The 26,012-nt window shown below is 41.9% G+C and overlaps 1 protein-coding gene and 1 long non-coding RNA gene across 2 annotated transcripts in view; one reads left to right on the forward strand and one right to left on the reverse strand.

Annotated features, from left to right (window-relative positions):
* The window catches only part of LOC131767623 (uncharacterized), an 87,488-nt gene extending 68,449 nt beyond the window's left edge, over positions 1-19,039 (reverse strand). Inside the window, exons 1-2 of the long non-coding RNA XR_010836181.1 lie at positions 18,683-19,039; positions 15,891-15,983 (exon numbers count right to left, since the gene is read on the reverse strand). This is a non-coding gene — a long non-coding RNA (uncharacterized lncRNA). The remainder of the gene's footprint in view (positions 1-15,890; positions 15,984-18,682) is intronic.
* Positions 19,040-21,312: 2,273 nt separating this feature from the next.
* Positions 21,313-25,773, forward strand: MARCKS (myristoylated alanine rich protein kinase C substrate). The gene is made up of 2 exons (XM_059082878.2): positions 21,313-21,859; positions 23,659-25,773. Exons 1-2 carry the CDS (start codon positions 21,758-21,760, stop codon positions 24,559-24,561), a joined length of 1,005 nt encoding a protein of 334 aa, XP_058938861.1. The 5' UTR covers positions 21,313-21,757; the 3' UTR covers positions 24,562-25,773.
* Positions 25,774-26,012: the final 239 nt, after the last annotated feature.

Consider the following 26,012-nt stretch of genomic DNA (forward strand, 5'->3'; position numbering starts at 1 on the left):
AACAGAAAGAAAACTGAAGTAAGGATCAGAGTGTCAAAATTATACTTTCTGGTCTGCCACCAGCTACCTGAGCAACCTAAGAGCAATAAGCCTTCTGTTAAATAAGAGGGTTGGATTCAATCATCTAAAGATCTCTCAAATAGTAGCAATAAAAAAGAAGTAACATTATTTGAGCTCCTCCTAAATGTGAGACACTGGCTCAGTGCTTTACACACACAGTAACACAAATCTTTACAACACTCTTTACAATAGTACCAAAAGCGGGTTCTGTTTATACCCATTCTGTAGATAAGAAAACCAAAACTCAGTTTAAGTAACTTAAGGCTCCCATAGATAATGAGAATAAAGTTAGGATTCATGCCCAGGTCTGTCTGGCTCCAAAGCCCATAAGACACTGGTAACAGAGTATGTTGGCATCTTGTAGGCATATTGTAAGTGTTAAGATTATCTACCCATTTTTGCATACAAGTGGAGGATTACCTATCCACTTTCATATACAAGATTTCCATGTCATCTAGGAATAATGATAATTCAGCCATTCTGTTCTGGGCTGCTAAGTGCATAAACCATACCAGTCATCACTGAAATCCACTTGAGATGCTGGCAATCAACTCTTCCCTATGCCAAATTGAAGCTCACAGGATTTTCTCAATTCCCAGCCAGATAAAACCCCTACTAATATGTTTTATGGATGGTAAAACCTCATTAAAATGTTGATGTCATCAAAGAAGTGGGATATCTGTTTAGAGTCTCTCTGTAGTAGAGAGGAAAAGATCCATCACTGAACCCAAGGCATCTGAATAACAGGATTTCACTATATATATATATACATATATATGAAAGTTATTATTTACACTGAGTCATTCTCTACTTTTTAGAAACAAAACATATATGTCTTAAGAACAGGAAATATGACTTTTTTTCATATCCTATTATCAGCATACTATGAGTTTAATGTATAATTAGGTATTTATACCTAATTATACTTTGCTCTTTATGTTCATAAACTTTGTCCCCAAATTTCTTGAAACATTTAAAATATCTGTTCAGTATTCTTTTTCATTTGCTTTCACAATTCCATGTGGTGGAAATTTTTGGAAAAATAACTACCAACATCTCTTCAGAAATTATCTCTGGAAATTGGGATTATGGGAAACTTTCTCTCTTTATATTATTAATTTGGGGAATTATTTTAATTGCCACAAAGATCATGTATTGGTTTTGTAATTAGAAAAAAGCAAATATATAATCACAATCTTTAATAATAGCCTCAACAAATTTTTATTATATAAATTGTTTTACTATTTATGTTTACTAGAAACAATTTTCATGATGAACCAGAATGTTTAGATTTATTTTTACCCCCAGACGACTTAACAACTCTTAGCATTAGGAGATAAAGTCTGTTCAGATGTGCAGAGTATTATCTAATAACTGGACTTGAATGAGTATCTAGGGACTGACAACATCTCACCAGAATGCCATGTAGTACTAAGTCACAAAATGCCTTTAATTTAAAATCACCTCAAAAGCATACTCAAACATTTGGCACCGGGAGTACTATGAGCCCATGAGGGAAATGCTCTAATCCTTCAACATAAGGGCTCCAGGTCATGTTCTTCATTTAAGCATGCATCACCTCTTAATCTTGACAGCAAAATCCTCACCAAAATTTTGGCAAGCACACTGGGAATGATGCAGCCAAACAGTCATCATTACTGATCAGTCTGGTTTCCTCTCTGCTGCAACATGAAGCTATCTAACAAAAATTGCTTGATGCAAATCACAAACAGATTTTCTCCGAATTTGGTTCTTTTGTTTATGAGCAGAAAGAAGAAAAATTACCCTATAGTTACCTCTGTCTGCTGACTGACACTATACATCAGATGTTGGCAAACTATGGCCCATGGGTCAAATCTGGCTGTCCCCAACCCCCTCCTGTTTTTATATGGCCCACAAACTAAGAAATGTCTTTTAAATTGTTGCATGAAAATCAAAAGAAGAACAATGCTTCAGGACGTGAAAATTATATATAAAATACAAATTTCAGTGTCTATAAATTAAATGTTATTGGAACACAGCCCACTCATTTGTTTATGTATTGTCTGTGGCTGCTTTTGTGTGACAACAAAGTTGAGTAATTTCATGGCCTTCTGTGGTGGGTTCAACAGAAACAAACTATTCATGTCAGCCTGGACCCTCACAACGTGGTCTTATGCAGTAATAGGGTCTTAGTAGGTCAAATTAAGTTAAGATGAGGTCATACAGGAATAGAGGAGACCCTAAATCCAATGACTGGTGTCCTTATAAGAAGAAAAGACAAAGAAATACACGGAAGGAATCTTGTGGAGATAGAAGATGAGATTGGAGTGAGGCATTTACTAGCCCAGGAACACCAACGATTGCCAGCAATGACCAGAAGCTCAAAAAGAGGCATGAATAGTTTCTTCCTCAGAGCCTCCAAACTGTAAGAGAATATATTTCTGCTGTTTTCAAACACTAACGGAAATGAATTTCTGTTGTTTAGTGGTATGTTTAGTGGCAGCCTAGCAAACTAATATATCTGATCCTTTCCATAAAAATGTTGCTGATTCTTGGTACAGAAGGTTGTGCCCTGGAAGAGAATTCCTACAGGCTAATTTACCACAGGCCAACCAGCGAGGACAAAACTGGGCTTAGAAAGGGCATAAAAACACTTAAGAGACAGCAGGGCAATTAGAAGAGAGGGCAGTTCTTATCACATATGCTCCTGTTATAGTTTTTCTTAATCTCAGAGAAGAAAAGAATACTAATCATTTATTTCAAGTGTTGATCACACACCTACATCACAGTGCATAAATTTCAATAATGGTACTTCAGCTTAAAAGTTCATAAGCACCTCATGGTTCTATTTTCTGTGAGCATAATGGGAAGTCAATGTTTTAGTGTGTGAGGCCAATGATCAAAGGTAGAGGTTGAGGGGAGGGGTTGGTTAGCTGACTCTCACTAAAGAATGATCCACTATAACTGCACTCAAATCGGGCGCAGTGAGAATGCCATCCCTTCCAGGTTCTAGCAAGCTCTGTTGCCATCACGACAGAGTCTGACAGCAGTACTTTAAAATCTTTAAACTCAGAAGCATTAAATAGGGATTTCCCTGGTGGTCCAGTGGGTAAGACTCCATGCTCCCACCGCAGGGGGTCCAGGTTCAATCCCTAGTCAGGGAACTAGATCCCACATGCATACCACAACTAAGAGTTTGCATGCTGCAACTAAGAAGTCCACGTGAGGCAACTAAATGATCCCACATGCTGCGACTAATACCCAGTGTAGCCAAAATGAATAAATAAATATATAAATATTTTTTTAAAAACTGGAACGTTGCAAAAAGAAGACTCATTAAATAAATACGTGTTGATTGATTTATTGAATATCCATTTCTATTTTTTTCCAGAATAACTTAACTGATTTATTTTACTATATTTTCTTTTCAATGTATATACAAAAAAGATATGTAAATAAGAAACTATGTCTGTATAAGTCTAAGAAAGCTGTTTTGATATGCACACTTCAATGAAAAGCTAAGTATTAAGAGAATATTGTGTCAAAATTTAACTGGCAATTTTCTTTCAATCTTAATGGTACATAAAATAATGGTTCAGCTTATAAATAGTAGCATCTTAGATTCAGTGAACTACGGTAAAAACATTCCCTGGTTTGTTACAAGAAATAAATGAGACAGTGTATGGGAGAATACCTGGCATGCAGCAATCATCCAACACATACAAATTGAATCTCATTCAGAATTGGCAGTCAGAGACTCTTATAGATAGAAGTGACCTCAAAGGTCATTCTCCCGGAAGGGTTATTTCTTCTGCCCGTTACGCTGGTGCCAAGTGTGCCCACAGACCACTTTGAGGAGTCTCTCAAATGCAGCCATCACGACATCAATCCTCTGGCCACGCCTGCTTGGGGCAGAGCCTGCAGCAACTCCTAAACCAGGATAACCATCTGTCTCTATGCTGGTGCTGACCTGATGCTAGAGCTCAGTCCAACAGATGTGCTCTATGGGTAGTGACTGACTCTCTAGAAGATCCCCTGACTTGGGGCATTTGAGGTGCACAGACTCAGCCAATAGTAGAGTGGAGAGAAATCCAGGGGACCCACCAGACAGTAAAAGCTATGAGCAAGAAGAACTACAAAAAAGCAGCACCCAACAGAAGACCTAAATAGACATTTTTCCAAAGAAGACATACAAACGGCCAATAGGCAGATGAAAAGATGCTGAACATCACCAACCATCAGGGAAATGCAAATCAAAACCACAGTGAGATATCACCCCATGCTCATCAGAATGGCCATCATCAAAAGACCACAAACGACAGATGGTGGCAAAGATGTGGAGAAAAAGGAACCCCTGTACACTGATGGTGGGAAGGCAAATTGGTGTAGACACCATGGAAAACATCATGGAGGCTCCTCAAAAAATCAAAAATAGAACTACCGTATGATCCAGCAATCCCAATCCTGGGCATACATCCGAAGAAAAGGAAAACACTAATTCAAAAGGATACATGCCCCCTAATGCCCATGGCAGCACTATCCACAACAGGCAAGACATGGAAGCAACCTAAGCAACCATCAACAGATGAATGGATAAAGAAGATGCTGTGCACACACACACACACACACATATATGAGTGTATATATATGTGTGTGTGTATGGAATATCACTCAGCCATAAAAAAGAATGAAATTCTGCCATCTGCAACAACATGGATGGACCTGGAGGGTTTCACACCCAGTGAAGTAAATCAGATGGAGAAAGACAAATACTTTATGTTATCTCCTATATGTGGAATCCAAAAAAAAATAAAACAAATGAATGAATATAACAAAACAGAAACAGACTTACAGATATAGAGAACAAACAGGTGGTCACCAGTGGGGAGAGGGAAGGGGGAGGGGGAAGGGAGAGGGAGGGAGATTAAGAGGTACAAACTACTATGTATAAACCAAATAAGCTACAAGGATATATTGTACAGCACAGGGAATATAGCCAATATTTTATAATAATTTTAAATGGAATATTCATTTCTATTAATTGGTAATGTCTAAAGAAGATTCAGGGTCTTAGTGAACTTCTATCATACTTGATTATAAGAAACTCCATTACTGGTGCTCTACTGGATATAAAAACCCAGTATGAGGGTAATGAAATGCTTCTTTCTCAATAATCACTTAATTTTTGTTCAACTTGAATTTATTCAACTCAAGACTAAATTTGTATTCTCTTGGCCTAACTATTCAAATAAAGGATGAAACATACCTAGTGAGAGAAAGATGAAACATAATATATAATTGTAATATAAAAATACCCATGGTGATGGTTACGGAAGTCTGGGAACTCTGTGCCCAGGATACCGAACAACTCAAAAGTAAACTTACATGTCAGTTAAGAAGCCAGTTATAATTTGCCTTGCATGCCAGAGAACTTCAAAGACCTTGCTGATTCTTAAACCAACCATCATGATTTTTCAAGTGGAGTAGCTGAAGGTTCAAATTTGGTTTGATGAACCCCTTGCTTCTTCTTGGCTAGGAAAGAAACAAAATTGCCAACGAGGCAAGTTACACGATGCAAAGCTCTCTTCCAAATGTACTTTGGCAGAGAAAACAGGGGTCAGCCAAAGAAGCATCAATTCCTCTGTGAAAAGCTGGGACACTGGTATCCTGAGAGGGCTACTTCCACCTCCTGTCTGGGTACCAGATCCCAAGTGCTCTCATTCCAGGTGTGGCTGCCTCATGAAAGAGCAGAGGTTTACCTGATTGAGCTTGAGGGTTTCGTGTGAGCAGCAATGAGAACAAGGAACAAATAGTAGAGATATTGAAGCTGACGTGTAATTACTATAAACATTTTCATTTTCAAAATGAAACACTTCTTTTTTAAAAATAATAAATGTCCTAAAAATAATAATAATAAATTTCCTGTGAAGAGGACCTGGTTGAAAGACAGCAAAACAAAGAACAGAAATAGTATTTAATGTACAGGATCACTTTCTGCACCATGCTTTCCCAGGCTCGATTTCACCAGAGAAGAGCCACAGACACCAAAAGTCGGAGCCAAAAAATTCTGTGAGACCCCTGTGTAGAGTGATGTAAGAGTGTCACTAAAATACAATACTTCTTTAAGTCCCATCATTCACTTGTGGGACACTCCACTTGGCTTCTGCATAACAGGTATCAAGGAAGGTTCATAACTGACTCATTATTAAGGTAGGAGCCACCCCTGAAAACAAGGATGTCAGAATCCTCATCCTCACATACGGCTTCAAGAAGACACCCAGACCCTCACAAGTATTTGATGAGTATCTCCACAAGCACTGCAAGTTCAGGCACCTCCTGAGCCAAGACAAACCATATTTTCTTTATTTTGTTTTGTGATCTTTACTTCAACTGGCCTCCATTCTGGGCACCCTGGATCCCCTCATCTTTGATCCTTTCAGTCAGTGCCTTTCCTACCCTTTCTGTATTTAGAACAAGCCAGATTTTTATCATCTACTAAATCTGTATTTGACTGGATCAACATTTAAATGGGCTGACTACACTACACATTTCAAATTTTTATTGTTACATTTGATCTAATCTAACAGGCATAACTGCATTTTACTTAAGGCCCTGTGCTTAAAAATATAGAAAAATGATACAGAGGTAGTTAAATCTTTCAGAGTTCTTCTCCTTGTGATATGGAATTAGCAATACATACCTACTTATTCTAGAGAAACTGCTGGAGACTTTTGTATAATCAAGGGATACAATGCATCAGGCTTCCTCCTGACTATCCACCTGTAGAAATTGTTAGGATGCATCACTAAGCCAGAATCTACCCATTTACTTCCATTTAAGTTTTTGATAAGAGAACTCTAGTATCGCTTTTATTTATTGATATTTGCAGATTTATCCTAGTGTCAAAGCACTTGATGATAGAGTCATGCTGTACTGATAATCGCTAAAACTACTACTATGCTTCTGCAACCATAATAAATAAAAGACAAATGCTAAGCCTAATTATAATGTTTTTCAATTTTATGAATGTGATGACATTCTATAGCTTTATTTTGTAGGTGAAGTTTGAGATTAATATTTAAGAAATTTTGCTGAGGTTTCACTTATGTGAGGCCTTTAAAGAAATATTAATTTAAAAATAAATCCCAGAGACTTCCCTGGCAGTCCAGTGGTCAAAACTCTGCGCTTCCAATGCAGTGGGTGCAGGTTCAATCCCTGATCGGGGAACTAAGATCCCACATGCCACGTGGCACAGCCAAAACTAAATAAATAAACAAATCCCAAAATTCTAGCAATGTAAGTATGACTCCAATTTGAGAAATTTTAACCTTATAAGAGTCTATTGTTCCAATTTCTTATGATTCAGAGACTTATGAGATTATGCTACATTTCCTTCAGTCAGATTCATTATTCAACATGAAGGTACGTTTAAATTTGGGCTAGACATCAACCCTGAATCACATGATACTGATGGTGCTGCATAGCAAGAACACAGTTTGAATGTGATGTCCAATCTTCCATGAAGTTCTAAGGTTCTTGCTCTGTAAGGGAAAGGGCACTTTTAAATGCAATTTCTGGCCCTTGAGAGTATTTTTGCTGCTTACTTTCAGTGTGATCTAAGCAAAATCGCTTTACCTTTCCAAACCTTGGTATCTTTCCCATCATTGAAATGGTACCAATGCTTGCTTCACAGAGCCTAGACCCAAAACTAAGTTTATTTGATCGTAGAACTCTTAACTGCTACACCAGGCAGAATGAATGATGCTTCCTGCCTCCTGGTATACGCATGTTTCACATTTTGTCATCATGATGATGATAATCATTGTGAGGATCATAATTGTCATAAATTATGATCCTCTTTTTAATATTTTTTTCAAAATTGGAGGAAAAAGCAAAAATAAAATTTGTATATGGATAACAAAATACTGCCCAAAGAAATTCAGGGCATAAATAAATTATTAATAGATTGCTGCTAACAAGATTTTTAATTAGCACTCAGGAAAAAAAAAGAGAGAGAACCTGAAGATGCTCATTACTCTATCTGGACTTTCTATGAGAAGGGTGGGATTAAAAAAAATCTATTGCAAATTTTTCAAATTGTGGTTTATTCTGACACCTCTCTGCTGGCTAAGCCTCAGATGAAAAGATGTCCAAGGAAGGAGGGCAAAACGCCGACTTATATGAAACAGTTCTGGTTTGTAGCATATTTCAGGAAAAGCACAGATTGAGAAAAGATAGCTATAAGAAAAGCAAAATGTGGAGATATAGCATTTGCTTAATCATGTAAAAGTCTAAACATTAATTAAAATTAACATTAATTAAGAAATATAATCCCACCTCCCTCATGAGAGCAGCTGGCTTACTGGAAGAAAAAGACAACTACCAATTCTACTGCCTTCTAGCACCTTCTCTAGTCTCTAGTCAGCTTCTCTCAGAATTCCTTCAGGAATTCTGCCCAAGAGAGAAGTCAAGATATAGGGGTTCACTGCAAATCCTTACTTAAATAACAGCTCTGCTGATATATGTTTGCTTATTTCCCTTTCACTTCAAAATCTCTTCTGAGGTTTTTCCTGATTCCCCCTTATTCCAAGAAGAAAAAGAATCCCCACATTTATCTAGGACTTACTAAGTGCTGGGCCCCAGGCTATTACATGTATTATCTCAAAACATTTCTCTTATCTCCTGCCTATTTTCATTCAAATCCCAACAGAAAACCTCTTACGGAGTACATCTTAAAACAACAATAATACATTACCCTAAAAACTCTTTAAGGTATGAATTTTTATCCATATCTTGCAAAGGGCTCAGAGAACCTAAGTCAACTGTCTAAGGTCACAACATAGCTACCAAGTGTTTGAACCTGAAATTGAACCTATGTCCTCAAATACTGCAGTCCCACTACACTACGGCTGCTTCACACCAAGAGTAGCACACTCTCTAAAGACAAGTATTACTTTTAAAGACAGCCAAAAGCACAGTGAATAAAATTATATTTTGAAAGTTAATTGAACACTTTTTCATATACCTAGAAGGTGTTAGTATTATTAAAGTCAGTGATCAAAGTGGTATACAGTTTATATCAATAAAAATTATCATCATAAAACACAGTTATAAAATATTGAGGCAGAGTTTCTTGTGTGGCTTGTGAGGCCTGACCCAAAGAGGAATGTTCCCCAAACTGATTTGAAGATTGGCACTTGTCTGATGGGCGTTCTGACAAAGTGATCATTTCAAAAGATAGTTGCTTGTTCCAATGAGTGCGGATATACAATGACAATGGAAATCAATGTTCTCAACTTCCTACTGTACCCCATGCATATACACTATAATAATCATATGTGATATATAATATATATAATGTAAATATAAATAATATATAATATAATATGTATATTCATACAGTGACGTAAACTACATTTTAATATATTTTATGAAATCATCCTGGAGACTCATTAAGGACTTAAAAAAGAATTAAGTTGAAAGATATGGACATAACTACATAAGTAGATGTTTGCCTATCTGGTGTCAAATAATATTTTACTGTTTTCTACCATTAAATTGAATGAATCAAGTGAAAATCAAATTATTTTCAAAAAAGTAGTGATGAAGTCTAAAGTCTAAAATATAACAATTCTTTCTTGCTTATTATGGGATACTCTCAAGAAACCACAATTATAATAACATGGATTTTGTAAATTCAAAAGTTGCAGATAGTTTTTGCCATCTAGTGAAAAGAATATAAAATAAATACGGGGGAAATATTACCTGTTTTAGTCAATTAATGGACACTGTGTAGTTTAAATTCACTAAAAGCAGTTAGGACATTTAAAGTATGGTGGGGGGAAAAAAAGACAGATCCAGCCAAGGAAATTAAGTGTTAGTGTGAGAAAATGAAATGTTACAGATATGAAAAAATATTTTCATCAGGAAGGAAAAACTGGTCTTGTCTACATGATCAGGAGGGAAATGTCTATGATTTACCAGTTGCTGTTTTCTCTTCTCTCCCTCTTAGGGGGTTTTTGCCCCTTCTGGTGCAATGGTTCTTGTGGTTGGGTCAAACATATGAGTCTGGTAAAGGACATGAGAAGTTCAAAGTCAGGACTCTCTTTTCGACAAAAAGGGAGATCAGTCCACCGTCTCCTTGAAATCTGCTCCTTTTTCACCCCTAAGAAGAGAAGCCAGTGGAGAACTGGCTTCCTAAATTGTTTAAAATTATGAAATACCTTGAAGAAGAAGTTCTTCAACCTTCTCTCTATAAAGAATATTTAATGGGGCTATACTAACAACTCGTAATTACTACTTCTTTGCCAGGAGGCGGATGAAACAATTACAGGGAAGAGTTTAATAAATTGTCCCTCAATGACCCAAACTCTGCCAGGAGATTATGGGGACAGATTATAAAGTATTTTGGAAGTCAGGAAAAGAGGGTTAGATCCCAGGCAACTGAAAGTCAGTTTTTGATCAAGGGAGTTAGACGGGAGATATTTGTGGCATAGAATGCCCTAGAGAAGGGAGAAACTACCTAGGAGGTAATTTGGGCAGAAAACATCGAAAACCTTGATTTCCATTTTAGCATTGGTTGAGAAAATACCAAAGATGTTTGAAAGGAAAAAAATCAACATAATTTGACAAAGATGATCCATGGGGTGTTCTGAGCTATAATAAATCATACAATGAGAATTCCAGTACTTTCCTTGCTACTGAATTATTTTTATATTTTGTAAAGTCTAACGAATGGCAATTTTAAAGAGAGAAAAGGTAACATAAGGAAAAATGTGTCCAAGATGTGAAAGAAAGACATGGAGATGGAAAGAAAAGTTCATGAGCTGACTAAACAGGCAAAAGCTTCAGGCCTTGTTTTAGTTTGTTAGTTTGTTTTAGTTTTTAATTCCTTTTTTTTGTCTTTTTTTAAATTGATGTAATTGGCATATTAACATTGTATTAGTTTGTGTACAACGTAAGGATTTAATATATGTATATACTGTGTAGAGTGGCCACTGAATCCTAAAGGAGGTCTTATATCTGGTTCTATTCTTAGCCTGGAAAGTGAAGGAGAAAAATGAGTCAAAAATGTCTCCAAGAAAGCGACAGAAATCCTTTCAGAATGTGATGCTGGTTTGGGTGGGAAAATGATAACCTGAGTTTGAGGGAGTGGTGAGAAATATACACACAGCAATGGCCAGATCAGTAAGGAGAGACAGCAGAAAATACAGATCTGGAATTTGGGGTGGCAGTTAGGACAGGTATTTCTGATTTTAACGTCACTGGCATAGAAGTAGTATTTGCAGCAAGGAGAACAAAACTCGAAATCAATTAGGAACTCAGCATGACTATCCTTTTATTAAGTATCAAGGTGGAATGGGAGTGGAAAAATGCTATACAAGGGCAGAGACAGCAGGATGGGGCAGTGAGAAAGTCCCTGTTTGTCCCAGCCCACCACAAGACACTGGCTGGTCTGAGCAGCTATAGTTAGGACCTCAAGCAAATTACTTAACTCTCTTATAATTGGGAATTAACTTAATTGATGCCTTAATTTACTGTGGGTATTAAATGAAACATATGTAAAATTGCTTTAAATTTCAAAACCTACAACCACAATGTAAATCAAATTCCAACTGCAGACTTAATGGAAGAATGCCCCATTGTCATCACCCATACATTCTCTGCTGTGATTTTCTTTCTTTCCAGGAATACTTTTACAATCTTCCTATAGTGGTCCTGCACCTTCTCATCTCTGATCTCACCTCCCATCTCATATCTTGATTTCCTTCTCAACTGTAACTTCCTCCTTCTAGTTCTACACTCTATTTTACCTACATTCCAATGGCTTCACTCTGCCCTCAGCCAGACTCACACTTCTGCCTCCAGAAAAGATAAGAGGTGAGATCTGAGTGCAACTTAACCATGTTTTTATTTAATTACACCAATATCTGATTTGCAATAACTATACTCTGGATAAAGTTACTAAGGATGTTTCCAGGTTCAAGAATCTGACCTGTCAGATTTTGAGTGTGTGTATGTGTGTGTCTGTATGTGTGTGTGTGTGTGATTTTCTGAATGCTAATTCTCATTTTATAGACGTGACCCCAAATACTTCTCTCACAATGCATAAATGAAGTTGAATGCCTTTTGGTTAATTTTTAGTGTCTCAGGCATTTTTGTAACCTCCAGGAGAACTGGAAATAGCCCATAAAATTCTTACTCTAAGACAGCATGGTATCCAGGGAAACAGTGCCACAAGCTTTGGAACCACCAAGAACTGGATTCAGAACCCAACCCAGCCCGGACCACTTAAAAGCAGCAAAAAATTGAGCACGTTATGTAACCTCTGTAGGACTTGATTTGTGAAGACATAGGAAGCAATGGTTTCTACCATTTAAAATTACTCTGCAGATTCAGTGAGCTATCATAGGCAAAGCACTATCACCCAGTGCTTGGTATAAAGTAGGTGCTTAATAAATATCGGTTGAACAAATGAATGTCATCATCCTTCCCAATCAACCCATCAGAAAGCCTAACAGAGCGCTAAAGGCACTGAAATGTCCACCAGACTGGAGTGGGCCTTAATGAAGTCTGGTTTAGCAGCAGCTTAATAAAAACTTGTCAATTTATTGGTTGTAACAAGTGATTTCTAAAGGTTAACATATCCTTTTTAAAAAACTCCATTATCATTTGGAATAAAGATAAATGTTTGATATGATTTTATACTTTAATTTCTTGAGCCATAGAATAGTTCAAGTATCTCAGGGATTTAATCTACTTTTTAATATCAGAAAGTATTTATATTTATATTTTTATTTATTTTTGGCTGTGTTTGGTCTTCGTTGCTGCATGCAGGCTTTCTCTACTTGTGGCAAGTGGGGGCTACTCTTTGTTGTGGTGCGCAGACTTCTCATTGCAGTGGCTTCTCTTGTTGTAGAGCACGGGCTCTAGGCACACGGGCTTCAGTAGTTGAGGCACGCAGGCTCAGCAGTTGTGGCTCGTGGGCCCCAGAGTGCAGGCTCAGTAGTTGCGGTGCACGGGCTTAGCTGCTCCACGGCATGTGGGATCTTCCCAGACCAGGAATCAAACCCCGTGTCCCCTGCATTGGCAGGCGGATTCTCAACCACTGCACCACCAGGGAAGCCCCATGACTTTAAAATAACAATGAAAAACCTACCTTTGCATGGTTCCTATGATGTTACAATGAAAATTCAACTTTTTTTCATTGTGAATTTTCTACTCTTATTTTTTTACTCTCTTTCTACTCTCATTTTCTCATTTTTGTACTCTCATTTTCTACTCTCATTTCTGGCTGACTAGTTAGATAACTCTATAAGACTAGGAACCATATCCTTTTAATGTAAACTTTGTGGGGTTTGTTTGTTTTTTTAATAAATTTATTTATTTATTTTTGGCTGCGTTGGGTCTTTGTTGCTGTGCACAGACTTTAGTTGCGGCGAGCAGGGGCTACTCCTTGCTGTAGTGCACGAGCTTCTCATTGCGGTGGCTTCTTTTGTTGTGGAGCACGGACTCTAGGCGTGTGGGCTTCAATAGTTGCAGCACACGGGCTCAGTAGTTGTGACTCATGGACTCTAAAGCGCAGGCTCAGTAGTTGTGGTACAGGGACTCAGGGACTTAGTTGCTCCGCGGCATGTGGGATCTTCCTGGACCAGGGCTTGAACCTGTGTCCCCTGCATTGGCAGGCAGATTCTTAACCACTGCGCCACCAGGGAAGCCCTAAACTTTGTTTTTCTTTATTTACTTGCCTGACCTCTGGAAACAAAGATGGGAAAGGAATTATCTCCTTCTCCCAACTCAGCTCTTTCAAAAGCTGATATGGAAAGTTTTCAGCCTGTCCCTTAGAGGGTAAATACTGCAAAGTCTAGAAAATGCTACTGTAGATAAGCTTTGATTCAAAATTTCTGGAGAAAACTTTTTCTTTAAAATTTTTGGGTTTTTCCTGCTTTTTTTTTTTTTAACCTTTCTCTAATCTGGAGTGTATCTTACCCTTTGGGATTTTTTCAAATATAAAAACTCTTGCTAAGTCGATCAATACGTCTGAGGAGCAGTAATTAAAAATATACTCAAGCTTCTAGTGGTTTTGTAGTAATCACCTAAGTATCTGGAGGGGATCTAACATTCCAGAAGCTTCATTCCTATTCTAGGTGTTAGTCCTTGAGCCTTCAGATCAGATAATCAGTGACTCTGATGTTTCCTAACCATGAAAGAATCTTTCTATTTGAGTGCTATTGGATAGTTAATAAAGAACACTAAAGCAAAGTTTAAAGTTAAAATTTCAGTACATGGTACCAGTTAAAAAATTAATAAAGCTCCTACTATGAGATCCCACTTTGCTATTACAACCATTTGAGATTTTATTAGATTCCTAAAATCAGATAGCCCTCAACATACAATGGTTAACACACTAGTTGAATTTCACTTTCCAAACCTTGCTGAACATCAATTTCCAAGTCTATAAAATGGGGATAATGATTCAAGTCCATGGGTTTGTTGTAAGGGTGAAACACAAGCCTATCACAGGCTCATGTGGTGCAGTGCCTAGCACCCAATAGTTTCTCTTCCCTTTTCCATTCTGTTTATACATATCTGTACAAAATCATACAGGATTAACTGAAATGGAGTTTTATAAAAGCAGACCTAGTTTAATCTATATTTTTGTTCAGATATTGACTGTATAGGCATAATACAAATTAGATAGCAGCACTATTCATAATAGCCAAGAGGTGGAAACAACCTAAATGTCCATCAACAGATGAATGGATAAAGAAGATGTGGTACATTTATACAATAGAATACTACTCAACCATAAAAAAGAACAAAATAATGCCATTTGCAACAATGTGGATGCAACTAGAGATTATCATACTAAGTGAAGTAAGTCAGAAAGAGAAAGACAGGGACTTCCCTAGTGGCGCAGAATCCTCCTGCCAATGCAGGAGACATGGGTTCTATCCCTGGTCCGGGAAGATCCCACATGCCGCGGAGCAACTAAGCCTGTGTGTGCCACAACTACTGAGCCTGTGCGCCACAACTACCTAGCCTGCGTGCCACAACTACTGAAGCCCATGCACCTAGAGCTCGTCTCTTGAGCTTCGCAACAAGAGAAGCCACCGCAATGAGAAGCCCATGCACCGCAATGAAGAGTAGCCCCCCACTCGCTGCAACTAGAGAAAGCCCACGTGTAGCAACGAAGACCCAACAAAGCCAAAAATAAATAAATTTTTTTTTAAAAGAAAGACAAATAGCATATGATATCACTTACACGTGGCATCTTAAAATATGACACAAATGAACTTATCTATGAAACAGAATCAGGGACATAGAGAATAGACTGGTGGTTGCCAAGGGGGTGGGGGATTGGTGAGGGTTGGACTGAGAGTTTGGGATTAGCAGATGCAAACTGGTATATATAGAATGGATAAACAGCAAGGTCCTACTGTATAGCACAGTAAACTATATTCATTATCCTGTGATAAACCATAATGGAAAAGAATATGAAAAAGAATGCATATACATGTATAACTGAGTCACTTTTCTGTACAGCAGTAAGTAACACAACACTGTAAATCAACTATACTTCAATTTTAAAAAACTGGATATAGGCTGGGAAAGTGAATAGCTGGTAATCTTAAAGAGGATTGTAATAGATACTATTTTCACACAAGAGTTTATTTGAGGGAGAAATTTTGATATACTGACTAAGCATCATAGGGATTTATCAACCTCAAATGGGTACTCATTATTGCTCTAAAATCTTACTATGCCCAAAAGTCTCAATCCTATGCTTCCCAATTATTATTCCATACCTTCTATAATATAATCACACCCCTACTTCTCTTCCTCACCCTTAGCTGATGAATTTCAAAGGCAAGTAGAAACCATCAGGAGGGAGCTCTCTCATCTTCCAGCCAGTCAATCTTGACCATCCTCTTCTTCCCCTGTTACAGGAAAGGAGTAGAGTCTTTCAAAATTCAGTATCTCAGCATGTGCCCTACATCTCCATTCCTTCCTGCATTCTTAGGGACCTCATCCCATTCACTATTCCTTTTCTCTCTTATATCTGTAACATTTTCCTTTCTACTGGATTAATTTCCAGAGTAGTTAACTTTGCTCTAATATCTTCCATCCAAGACAACACAAACCCAAATAAAAAACATTATACCATCCCTTTCCAGCTACTGCCCTGTCTCTCTACACCCTCTACCCAGCCAAGCTTCATAAAGAAGCTGTCATCTTCTTCACCTCCCATTTACTCTTTAACACACTAAATCTGGATTCCACTTTCAACATAGGATAAAAACTGCTCTGGAGCCCATAATTAGTAGTTTCTGTATTCTGTATACAGAATGCTGTTCTGTAACCAGCAACAGCCAATGGAAACTTTTCAGTCTTTGACTTCTCAACAGCATTTGACAAAACTAACCACTCCTCCTTGAGACACTGTCTTCACTGATTTTCCAGACACCACACTGTCCTGGTTTTCTGTCTCCTCCTTGGAGGTTCCTTCTCAGTCTTCTTTGCCAGTTAGACTCCTTTTCTACCCAACCTCTCTCTTTTCTTCTATTCATTGATTTTTATTTTACTTTATTATGTTATGTTATGCTTTATTAACATATAATTGACAAATATCTACCCAGCCTCTTAAGGCAGAAGGTATTTAGAGTTATTTAGGTATTTAGGTATTTCTGCACTCTCTTTGCATACTTTCATGACTTGGCTTCAGAAAATATTTACATCTGGAATGATCATATATCTATATTTGCATTCCAAACCAGTCTTTGAGCTCCAGACTCCTACATCTGCACATCTAACTTTTCCACTAGAACATTTTATAGGCAGCCAAAAATATGGCTAAACCAATCTCTTGACATTCCCCCCAAACCCATTTGAACTCTTCCCTCCTCAGGGGTTTTCCTCCAACTGAACACAATTTTCCACCACTTCACCTGGCTAATGCCTACTCATCCTTTAGGTTTCCTCTTAAAATGTCACTCCTTTAAAATTAAGGCCCTCTGAAACTCTCTTAACTAAATCAGACTATCTTATAGCACCCTACATTTCCCTTCAGAACACATATGATTATTTATAATGACTTATCTATTTGTGATCTTTTTGTTCAACTCTGATTTCTCCTTCTCTTGCTAGCTTAGGTGCACCTGATCAATTCCCTCACCTCCTCAAATCTGCTCAAGGTTTATCTTCTCAATGAGGCCTTCCCTGACCTCCTATATAGAATTTCAACCCTGCACTCATATCCCCCTTACTTTGCTCCCACCCCAACACTTACATACTACTAGTATTCCATATGATCTGCTTACTTACATTTCTTAAAGTTTGTTTTTTCCCTACTCTAGAATGTAAGCTCCATAAAGATTTCTTGTCTCTTTTGTTCACTGATATGTTCCACATACCTAGCACATGATAGGAACTCAATAAATACCTGTTGAATGAATGACGGGCTGTGTCTGCTTTGCTCCACACTGTATTCCACACTAATCAATTTCTGTGGAATTAAAGTTCAAGTAATATAAAACCTAAGATGAAAAACGGAGCACCACACCATTAACACAGTGCGATCTTGTACTTTGTGAATGAATGAATGTTGAATGAATGCTTTCAAATGAAAAAGGTATATTTAATTTGGAATCTAGAAAGTGGCCCGCATCTTTGTTATTGTTTTTTGTTTGTTTGTTTGCTTTCTTCTAAGCACACAGTTAATCCCATCCTTTGTTCTCTTTCTTCATATTCTAAGAAGTTTTAAGAGATAATAATGTGAAGTGGAAGTTACATAAGAGGACAGACATGTTCATCCTCTTCCCTGGTGTCAACTGATGTCTAGCCCCTTCCTAGTACTTAGCAGGAGCCGAAGAAATAATTTAATTATGAATAACCAACCTATCCAATGAATCTGTGCCATCAAGGGAAGGTTAGCACCAGGAATAGTGGAAGAAGCTGGAGATGTGGAATCATCAAGGGCGTGAGCTCTATTCCTGGCTCTACCAACTGACAAAATCCGGCAACTTCCCCGGGACTGTTTCTTCATCTGGTAAGAGACTAGATGAGACTAGATAATCCAATTCACCTAAATCAATCTACTAAAATGCAAGCTCCTAGGGAATTCCTTGGCGGTCCAGTGGTTAGGGCTCCAGGTTTCCACTACAGGGAGCACTGGTTCAATCCCTGGTTGCAAGCCACGCAGCCGGAAAAAGAACGTAAGTTCCTGGAGGCCAAAGATTGCATTGCTTGTTCACTGATGGGAAAACAAGGCCTTGAGGGATACAGCAGGCCCTCAAGGAATTTGTGGAACTACCTAAAAATTCCCTTCTACTGCTAACATTTTAAGGAAAAAAATAACTTTGAGGTATCCTAAAGAAATCGTTCTTTTTCTAGAGAAAACCATATACAGATTGTCATCCTCTTAGAAATACCCTAGTGCGTGGTGAAAAGAGAATAAATGACTGTTTCCTCCTGATGAGTTGGTTACAGGCATTTACCAGTTTTACATTTTCACTATGACCACTTGGGTTCTTTAGTCATATATATATATATATAATCATATTTATTTACTTAGAACTTGATTTGAAACCTTTAGCTCCGGGTGCAAGAACACCTAACTCCTGAGGAACTATGTACTTACACTGTACAACTTCCTACTGGTTCCAGTCTTGTTTGTAGGTCCTTCCCAGTCGTTATGTAGTTTCCGAGGCAGAGTGACCTCTTCCCATTTCTCAACCCCTTCCTTCCTCACCCATCTTCCGCCTTCACCTGCCTCGCGCATTCGCGGCTTCCCCCCCGGCTGGCCCGACGCCGGGAGAGTTTGAGGAGAGGTTGACCCAGCGCCCCCGCCCCCGCTCCCACCCCCCGGCAGAGCCCCGCAAACCGCCTCCCCCCACCAGTTACTGGGGACTGTCGGCTTTCCAACCTACTTTAAAAATGCGCTCTCTTATCGAAAGAAAACTAACCTTACTACCCTAAACTAGGGACCGCTCGTGGGTAGTCAATCTACGTGCTTACACTTGTTTTCTAGCCCCGGAGGAGCTGAGGGAATTGATTGGCTCCGTCGAGCTCGCGACGTCCACGCCCCGCCGGGACTCCGCCCCCTCGCGCGGCCATCTGCTTCGCTGTCTGTCTCCCTGTCTCTCGCTCTGCGTCTCTTTCCCTTCCACCACCTCCCTGCCCACCCCCCGTCGGCTCCGCCCCTTCCCCCTCCCCCCCGCCTGGGGCTCCGAATCTTCCCTGGCCGTTGCCAAGGAGACAAGCCGATACCAGGCAAATAGGCATTCGAGAAAGAAAAAGACGGGAAAGCTACACCGCAGCCTGGTAACAAAGGAGCAATAAAAGCAGCCCCCAAATGGAGGGCTAAGAACACGTCAGGAGAAAATCCAAAAGCGAGCTAGCAATCACCCCAAGTTTAATCGGGAGGGGGATGCAGAGGAAGGGGCATGATTCACGTTGGGGGTAGGGGGAAATCAACAGCTTAAAAGAGCTTTTGAGAATCGCCTGGATGGTGGTTTTGGATCAGCCCAGTTGGCTTTTCAAGTTGGAACGACGCTAATACAAGGGATTCGTAACCATCGCGGCGGCTGGGGTCTTGGGCCAGGCCAGCGGGCTCCCTTAGGGTGATAACAAGTTTGGCAAGATACACTTCTACGGAAACGTCTTAACGTCGGCTCTGGGGAATATGACTTCGTGATTGAATAATGACGCATCTGAAGAAGTGGACAGTGAGAAGACGAAGCTTCGTGTAACGATCTACAGCTTGGTGATTTTCAAAACAGTACTTGAACAAAGAGTTACTGGCTTGAATCAACCGTCTTTTTCACTCAGAGTGTGACCCATTTCCCCACAATGAGCAGGAAAATAAAACTTTGAGAATTCAGGGCCAGCACCGGGAGAAGTGAACCGTTCCTCCGACTGCGTCTCATCTCCATAAGCTAAAGATTATTCATTTGAGGATCACTAAATGTAAACGAGAAAAAGTAGTCTGATTTGGACACGAGTGAAAACTTTGGGAGCAAAAATGTAGGTGGTAGGAGAATGCTTATAAGGGTGTATCCTTGATTTTTGCCTCTCCCCCCTCCCCCTCCATTCTTTAAATCAGTGCGCTGTCTTTCACGCACAAGTAGCGTCTGGTACCTTCGGTGACAAGGGGTGCAGATGGAGGTTCCGTGAGTTCCCTTATAGAAGCCTTTCTCTAACCCAGGTTAAACTTGGAGCGTTCAGGGATGTTCTTGCTATCTCTCAATATGTAATTTCTCCTTAGAACTGTAATAGTCAATCCGGTTGTTCAGAGTTTCGTCGCGGCTGCCTCCCTCCCTTCCAGGAGCCCACTCGATTGCGTGCACATTCACACATGTTCAGGAAGAAAGGGTCCCTCCGATCCTGGCAGTAGGCTGAAAAAGATTCATATCGACGCGAATTGCATCCCAACTGTAAATATGGATTCGTACACTCTAGGCTGTGTCTCATTTCACCATAGAGGAAAACTGTCATTTCATACAATGATAAAATGCAGACCTTTTCGACCTTTTGTACATGGCCCTCACTTTATATTGTTGCGGGGAAAATCACTAATTGGGAATGGGGAGGGCGGGGGGTTGATGAGCGCCGCAGGCCAATCTCGAAATATTTTATTTCATGCCAGTGTGGGATAGAGAGGGGAGTGTGGCTTCGTCTGCTTGCTGCTTTTGCATTTTCTACATCTGGCCTACAGACCTAATTCTAACTCGCGATCTCGTTTGATGAAATTCGATCTTCTTGGTTTAAATACCTTTCAATTTGGGGCTAATTCACATTTGCAACCGTTAGAAAAACAAACCCTGTTCAGTATCTGTGAAACCAATATGGAACACAGAGACAGAAAACATGCTGCACACATATCCTCACCATTGTCTTAAAAACTCGCATACATACACACATACACAGAAACACACGGGAAAGATGGGGGAGGGGAGGGAGGGGAGGGAGACAGACACGGATATAGACCGACCAGAGTCAAAGCGAGTCAAGTTAACGCTTTCTCCGCCCCTATCCACAAGTACCACCCCTCCCGTGTTAATTAATTACAAACAAAGCAAGCCAATCAAGTAATGCATTATTATTTTCGAGCAGAGGGAGGCGAGAGGCATGTATTTTTAAATTGATTTATTTATTTGGAGGACATTAATTCTCGGTCTGAGGCTGATTTTCAAACCGTTTGCAAAGCGCGGCTCCATTGTTCGCCGGGCGCGCAGGCCCCGCCCCCTGCTTTGTGTGCGGCGCGCGGATTGGCCGGCGCGCGCGGGGGCCGCGTCAGCGCCCGCGAGCCCATTCATCTGTGCACTTGGGCGTTGGACCCCGCATCTTATTAGCAACCAGGGAGATTTCTCCATTTTCCTCTTGTCTACAGTGCGGCTACAAATCTGGGATTTTTTTATTACTTCTTTTAAAAAAAAAACTACACTTGGGCTCCTTTTTTTGTGCTCGACTTTTCCACCCTTTTTCCCTCCCTCCTGCGCTGCTGCTTTTTGATCTCTTCGACTAAAATTTTTTTATCCGGAGTGTATTTAATCGGTTCTGTTCTGTCCTCTTCACCACCCCCACTCCCCCCTCCCTCCGGTGTGTGTGCCGCTGCTGCTGCCGCCGCTGCTGCTGCTTACCCCGTCGTTACACCAACCCGAAGCTCTTTGTTCCCCCCTTGGATCTGTTGAGTTTCTTTGTTGAAGAAGCCAGCATGGGTGCCCAATTCTCCAAGACCGCTGCGAAGGGAGAAGCCGCCGCGGAGAGGCCTGGGGAGGCGGCTGTGGCCTCGTCGCCTTCTAAAGCGAATGGACAGGTAAATTCTACCTGTGGTTCTGGTCATTTCTTTGGTGTCTTTCTCTAGTCCCGACGCTTCCCCTTCCCTTCTGGTCGTGCCCGAAGCGCCTTCGGCAGAGAGGACCGTGACCAGATTCCAGCCTGAAAGTTGAATGGAAATTGATAGCTTAAATTGTCAATTTCTCATAGGTGGGGTCTCCCCCCACCCCAAAGTAGTGGTTCCCGGAGAATCCTAGTGAATTCTTGTGTAGACGGGAGGAATGAAGGATAAATCGTCTAAAATGGCGTGTTTGGAGCTTGGCAGAACGTGACTAGCTAGGTGCTACCCCCCACCCCCGCACCCAGCCAGGTTGCATTTGTGTTTAGTGGGCACAAAGGTATTTGAGTGTCTCTCGTGTTTGTTGTCGAGACTGGGTCGCCTTCAAGATTTCTGAACTGGTGTGATTGTGTACGTGGGTAGGGAAGGGGGGGCGAATAGGGATGGCGGTGGAGAAAGGCGAGGAGGGAAGAAGGGCTGTCTTATTGTATGCCGAGGCGGCGTGCCCTGGGTTCTTGGAAAGGTGGCTGGCTGGCTGGCTGGCTGGAGCTGGGCAGAAAGGTTTCACTACCTTTCGGTGGGCTTTTCCCACTGTTCTAAAATTTATTCGTAGTTGTCTCTGGAATTACACACCCATCTGACTTTTAAATGGTCTCCCTAGGGTGGGAAGACTCTGTGGGTCCTTGAGGAAGCTGTCCAGATGGTCAGCAAGAGGCAGTTCTTGTGTTTCGGTCGAGATTGTTGGTGTGCGTGCAGCCTGGACCACTGCGGGGGCTGCCCCTGCGATGCCCGAACCCAGGCGGATGGCTACGGTTGGTGGGCCCGAGAGGTCGGCCAAGGGTGGCTGCTTCACAAACACCGGGCACCCACCACGCCTCTTTTCCTAGAGCAGAGGCCGTGTTGCTTCGGCGGCAAGCTCTGCCAAGAGGCTTTGAACCCGTTAAAAATGCAAAATGAGCCGCCTGGGCGCGCCCGGGCTTCGCAGAATCACTGGCGAAGGTGGGCGTGGAAGCAGAGCCGAGACCTCTGAAATAATCGGTTTCCCCCTGCCTCGTTAGTTTTATCCAGCCCAGGATGCCACCTGAGCTTTGTTTGCGGGCTCCGGGCTGCGCTATCCGGGCTTGGGGGCGCCTTGGCCAGCGGGCAGGGCCCGACCCGGCAGGGCGGGGTGGCCCGGCCGCCCCGCCCCGCCCCTCCGCGCCAGCCTGCGCCCCGCCGCTCAGCGCCGTGGAGCCGCAGCGCCCCCTGCCGACCTAAGGCCTTTGGCGGGCGTAGGGCCTTTGCGCGCGCAGCCCAGGCGCTTCTGGCTGGAACGCTGGGATCCCCCTGGGAGTTCTTGGTGTTTTGAAGGCGCCTTTAGAGTAGGGAGAAAGGGGGATGTGTAACCTAGGTGCAGATCACCCGCTCTGGCTCTGTGCCTCCTTCCAAAGGGCGTTTGGCGTGACGTATTACGTGACTCCTTTATCCCAAAGCCCTTGAGGCGAAGGTCGGAATGGGTTACCCTTTGCTTTCCACGTTTCAGATTCGGCCGTTTTAAGGCTTCGGGGGCATTTATTTCGTAGTCGAGGCTTCCTCAGTGCCTTTAGGCATCCCAAACGGCACTGCCCCCAGGTCTTCGAGGAACTCTCCTCTGGGCATCCAATCACGCCTCCCCATGAAGGAGAAGGTCTCCAAAACCAGCGGGGCCCCGGGGGACGCTAGTCCCTCCCGGTCCAGGAGTGGGGGCGGGGATGACAGGCCCAGGCTCCCTTCAGTGACCTCCCGCTTTCTCTGCCCCGCAGGAAAATGGCCACGTGAAGGTAAACGGCGACGCCTCTCCCGCGGCCGCCGAGCCCGGCGCCAAGGAGGAGCTGCAGGCTAACGGCAGCGCCCCGGCCGCCGACAAGGAGGAGCCCGCGGCCGCCGGGAGCGGAGCGGCGTCGCCCGCCGCGGCCGAGAAAGATGAGCTGGCCGCCGCCGCCCCCGAGGCCGGGGCCAGCCCGGCGGAGAAGGAGGCCCCCGCGGAAGGCGAGGCCGCCGAGCCCGGCTCGCCCACGGCCGCGGAGGGGGAGGCCGCGTCAGCCGCCTCCTCGACGTCTTCGCCCAAGGCCGAGGACGGGGCCACGCCCTCGCCCAGCAACGAGACCCCGAAAAAAAAAAAGAAGCGCTTTTCCTTCAAGAAGTCTTTCAAGCTGAGCGGCTTCTCCTTCAAGAAGAACAAGAAGGAAGCGGGAGAGGGCGGTGAAGCCGAAGGCACCGCTGGCGCCTCCGCCGAAGGCGGAAAGGACGAGGCCGCCGGGGGCGCCGCTGCGGCCGCCGGCGAGGCTGCGGGCGCGGCCTCCGGGGAGCCGGCGGCGGCGCCGAGCGAGGAGGCGGCCGCGGGCGAGCAGGGGGCGGCGGGGGGCGACCCGCAGGAGGCCAAGCCCGAGGAGGCCGCCGCCGCGCCCGAGAAGCCGACTGCTAGCGAGGAGGCCAAGGCCGCCGAGGAGCCCAGCAAGGCCGAGGAGAAGACCGAGGAGGCCGGGGCCAGCGCGGCCACCTGCGAAGCGCCCTCGGCCGCGGGGCCCGGCGCGCCCCCGGAGCAGGAGGCGGCCCCCGCGGAGGAGGCAGCGGCCGCCGTGGCGTCGTCAGCCTGCGCAGCTCCCTCACAGGAGGCCCAGCCCGAGTGCAGTCCAGAAGCCCCCCCAGTGGAGGCGGCAGAGTAAAAGGGCAAGATTTTTTGAGATAATCGAAGAACTTTTCCCCCCCCCGTTTGTTTGTTGGAGTGGTGCCAGGTACTGGTTTTGGAGAACTTGTCTACAACCAGGGATTGATTTTAAAGATGTCTTTTCTTATTTTACTTTTTTTTAAGCAGCAAATTTTGTTTTTAACCACCTACCCACAGATCCCATCTCAGATCATTCTGTTACCACCATTCCAACAGGTCGAGGAGAGCTTAGTTACCTTCCTCTGCCTTGTTTCTCTTTTATTTTTATTTTTTGCATCAGTATTAATGTTTTTTGCATACTTTGCATCTTTATTCAAAAATGTAAACTTTCTTTGTCAATCTATGGACATGCCCATATATGAAGGAGATGGGTGGGTCAAAAAGGGATATCTGATGAAGTGATAGGAGACACGATGGAGAAATTTAGTGGTGCATAACATTGCCAAGATAATGTACCACTAGAAAGGATGGTGTAAAGGCTTAGTCTTTTTTTTTTTTTTTTTTTAAAGAAAAGTTATTACGATGTATTTTGTGAGGCAGGTTTACAACACTACAAGTCTTGATTAAGAAGGAAAGAGGAAAAAAAAAAAAACACCAATACCCAGATTTTTAAAAAGATCATAGTCTTAGGAGTTCATTTAAACCATAGGAACTTTTCACTTATCTCATGTTAGCTGTACCAGTCAGTGATTAAGTAGAACTACAAGTTGTATAGGCTTTATTGTTTATTGCTGGTTTATGACCTTAATAAAGTGTAATTATGTATTACCAGCAGGGTGTTTTTAACTGTGACTATTGTATAAAAACAAATCTTGATATCCAGAAGCACATGAAGTTTGCAACTTTCCACCCTGCCCATTTTTGTAAAACTGCAGTCATCTTGGACCTTTTAAACACAAATTTTAAACTCAACCAAGCTGTGATAAGTGGAATGGTTACTGTTTATACTGTGGTATGTTTTTGATTACAGCAGACAATGCTTTCTTTTCCAGTCGTCTTTGAGAATAAGGAAAAAATCTTCAGATGCAATGGTTTTGTGTAGCATCTTGTCTATCATGTTTTGTAAATACTGGAGAAGCTTTGACCAATTTGACTTAGAGATGGAATGTAACTTTGCTTACAAAAATTGCTATTAAACTCCTGCTTAAGGTGTTCTAATTTTCTGTGAGCACACTAAAAGCGAAAAATAAATGTGAATAAAATGTACAAATTTGTTGTGTTTCTTTATGTTTTGATAAAATACTGAGACTTTGAGGTTCTAGTTTCATTTTGAAGAAGATCTTGCATGCCATCAAGAGTAAATTTTCTTGTGGTTTTTAATCTGAAGTTTTCAAACTCGGAAATTTGTAATCAGTAGTATCAGATTACGTACAGGAATATTTTACAACATTCCATGTCAAATCTGTTACCATTTATCTGCATTTAGTTTTCATTTAAAAATTGAACAGT

Source organism: Kogia breviceps, chromosome 13 (genome assembly GCF_026419965.1).
Source record: "Kogia breviceps isolate mKogBre1 chromosome 13, mKogBre1 haplotype 1, whole genome shotgun sequence".
Taxonomy (NCBI): Eukaryota; Metazoa; Chordata; class Mammalia; order Artiodactyla; family Physeteridae; genus Kogia; species Kogia breviceps.

Excerpts from the sequence above, each read along its gene's own strand:
- MARCKS (XM_059082878.2), top strand. The coding sequence starts at position 21,758 with ATGGGTGCCCAATTCTCCAAGACCGCTGCGAAGGGAGAAGCCGCCGCG. Across the intron at positions 21,860-23,658 it reads CTTCTAAAGCGAATGGACAG|GAAAATGGCCACGTGAAGGT; the intron begins GTAAATTCTACC and ends TCTGCCCCGCAG.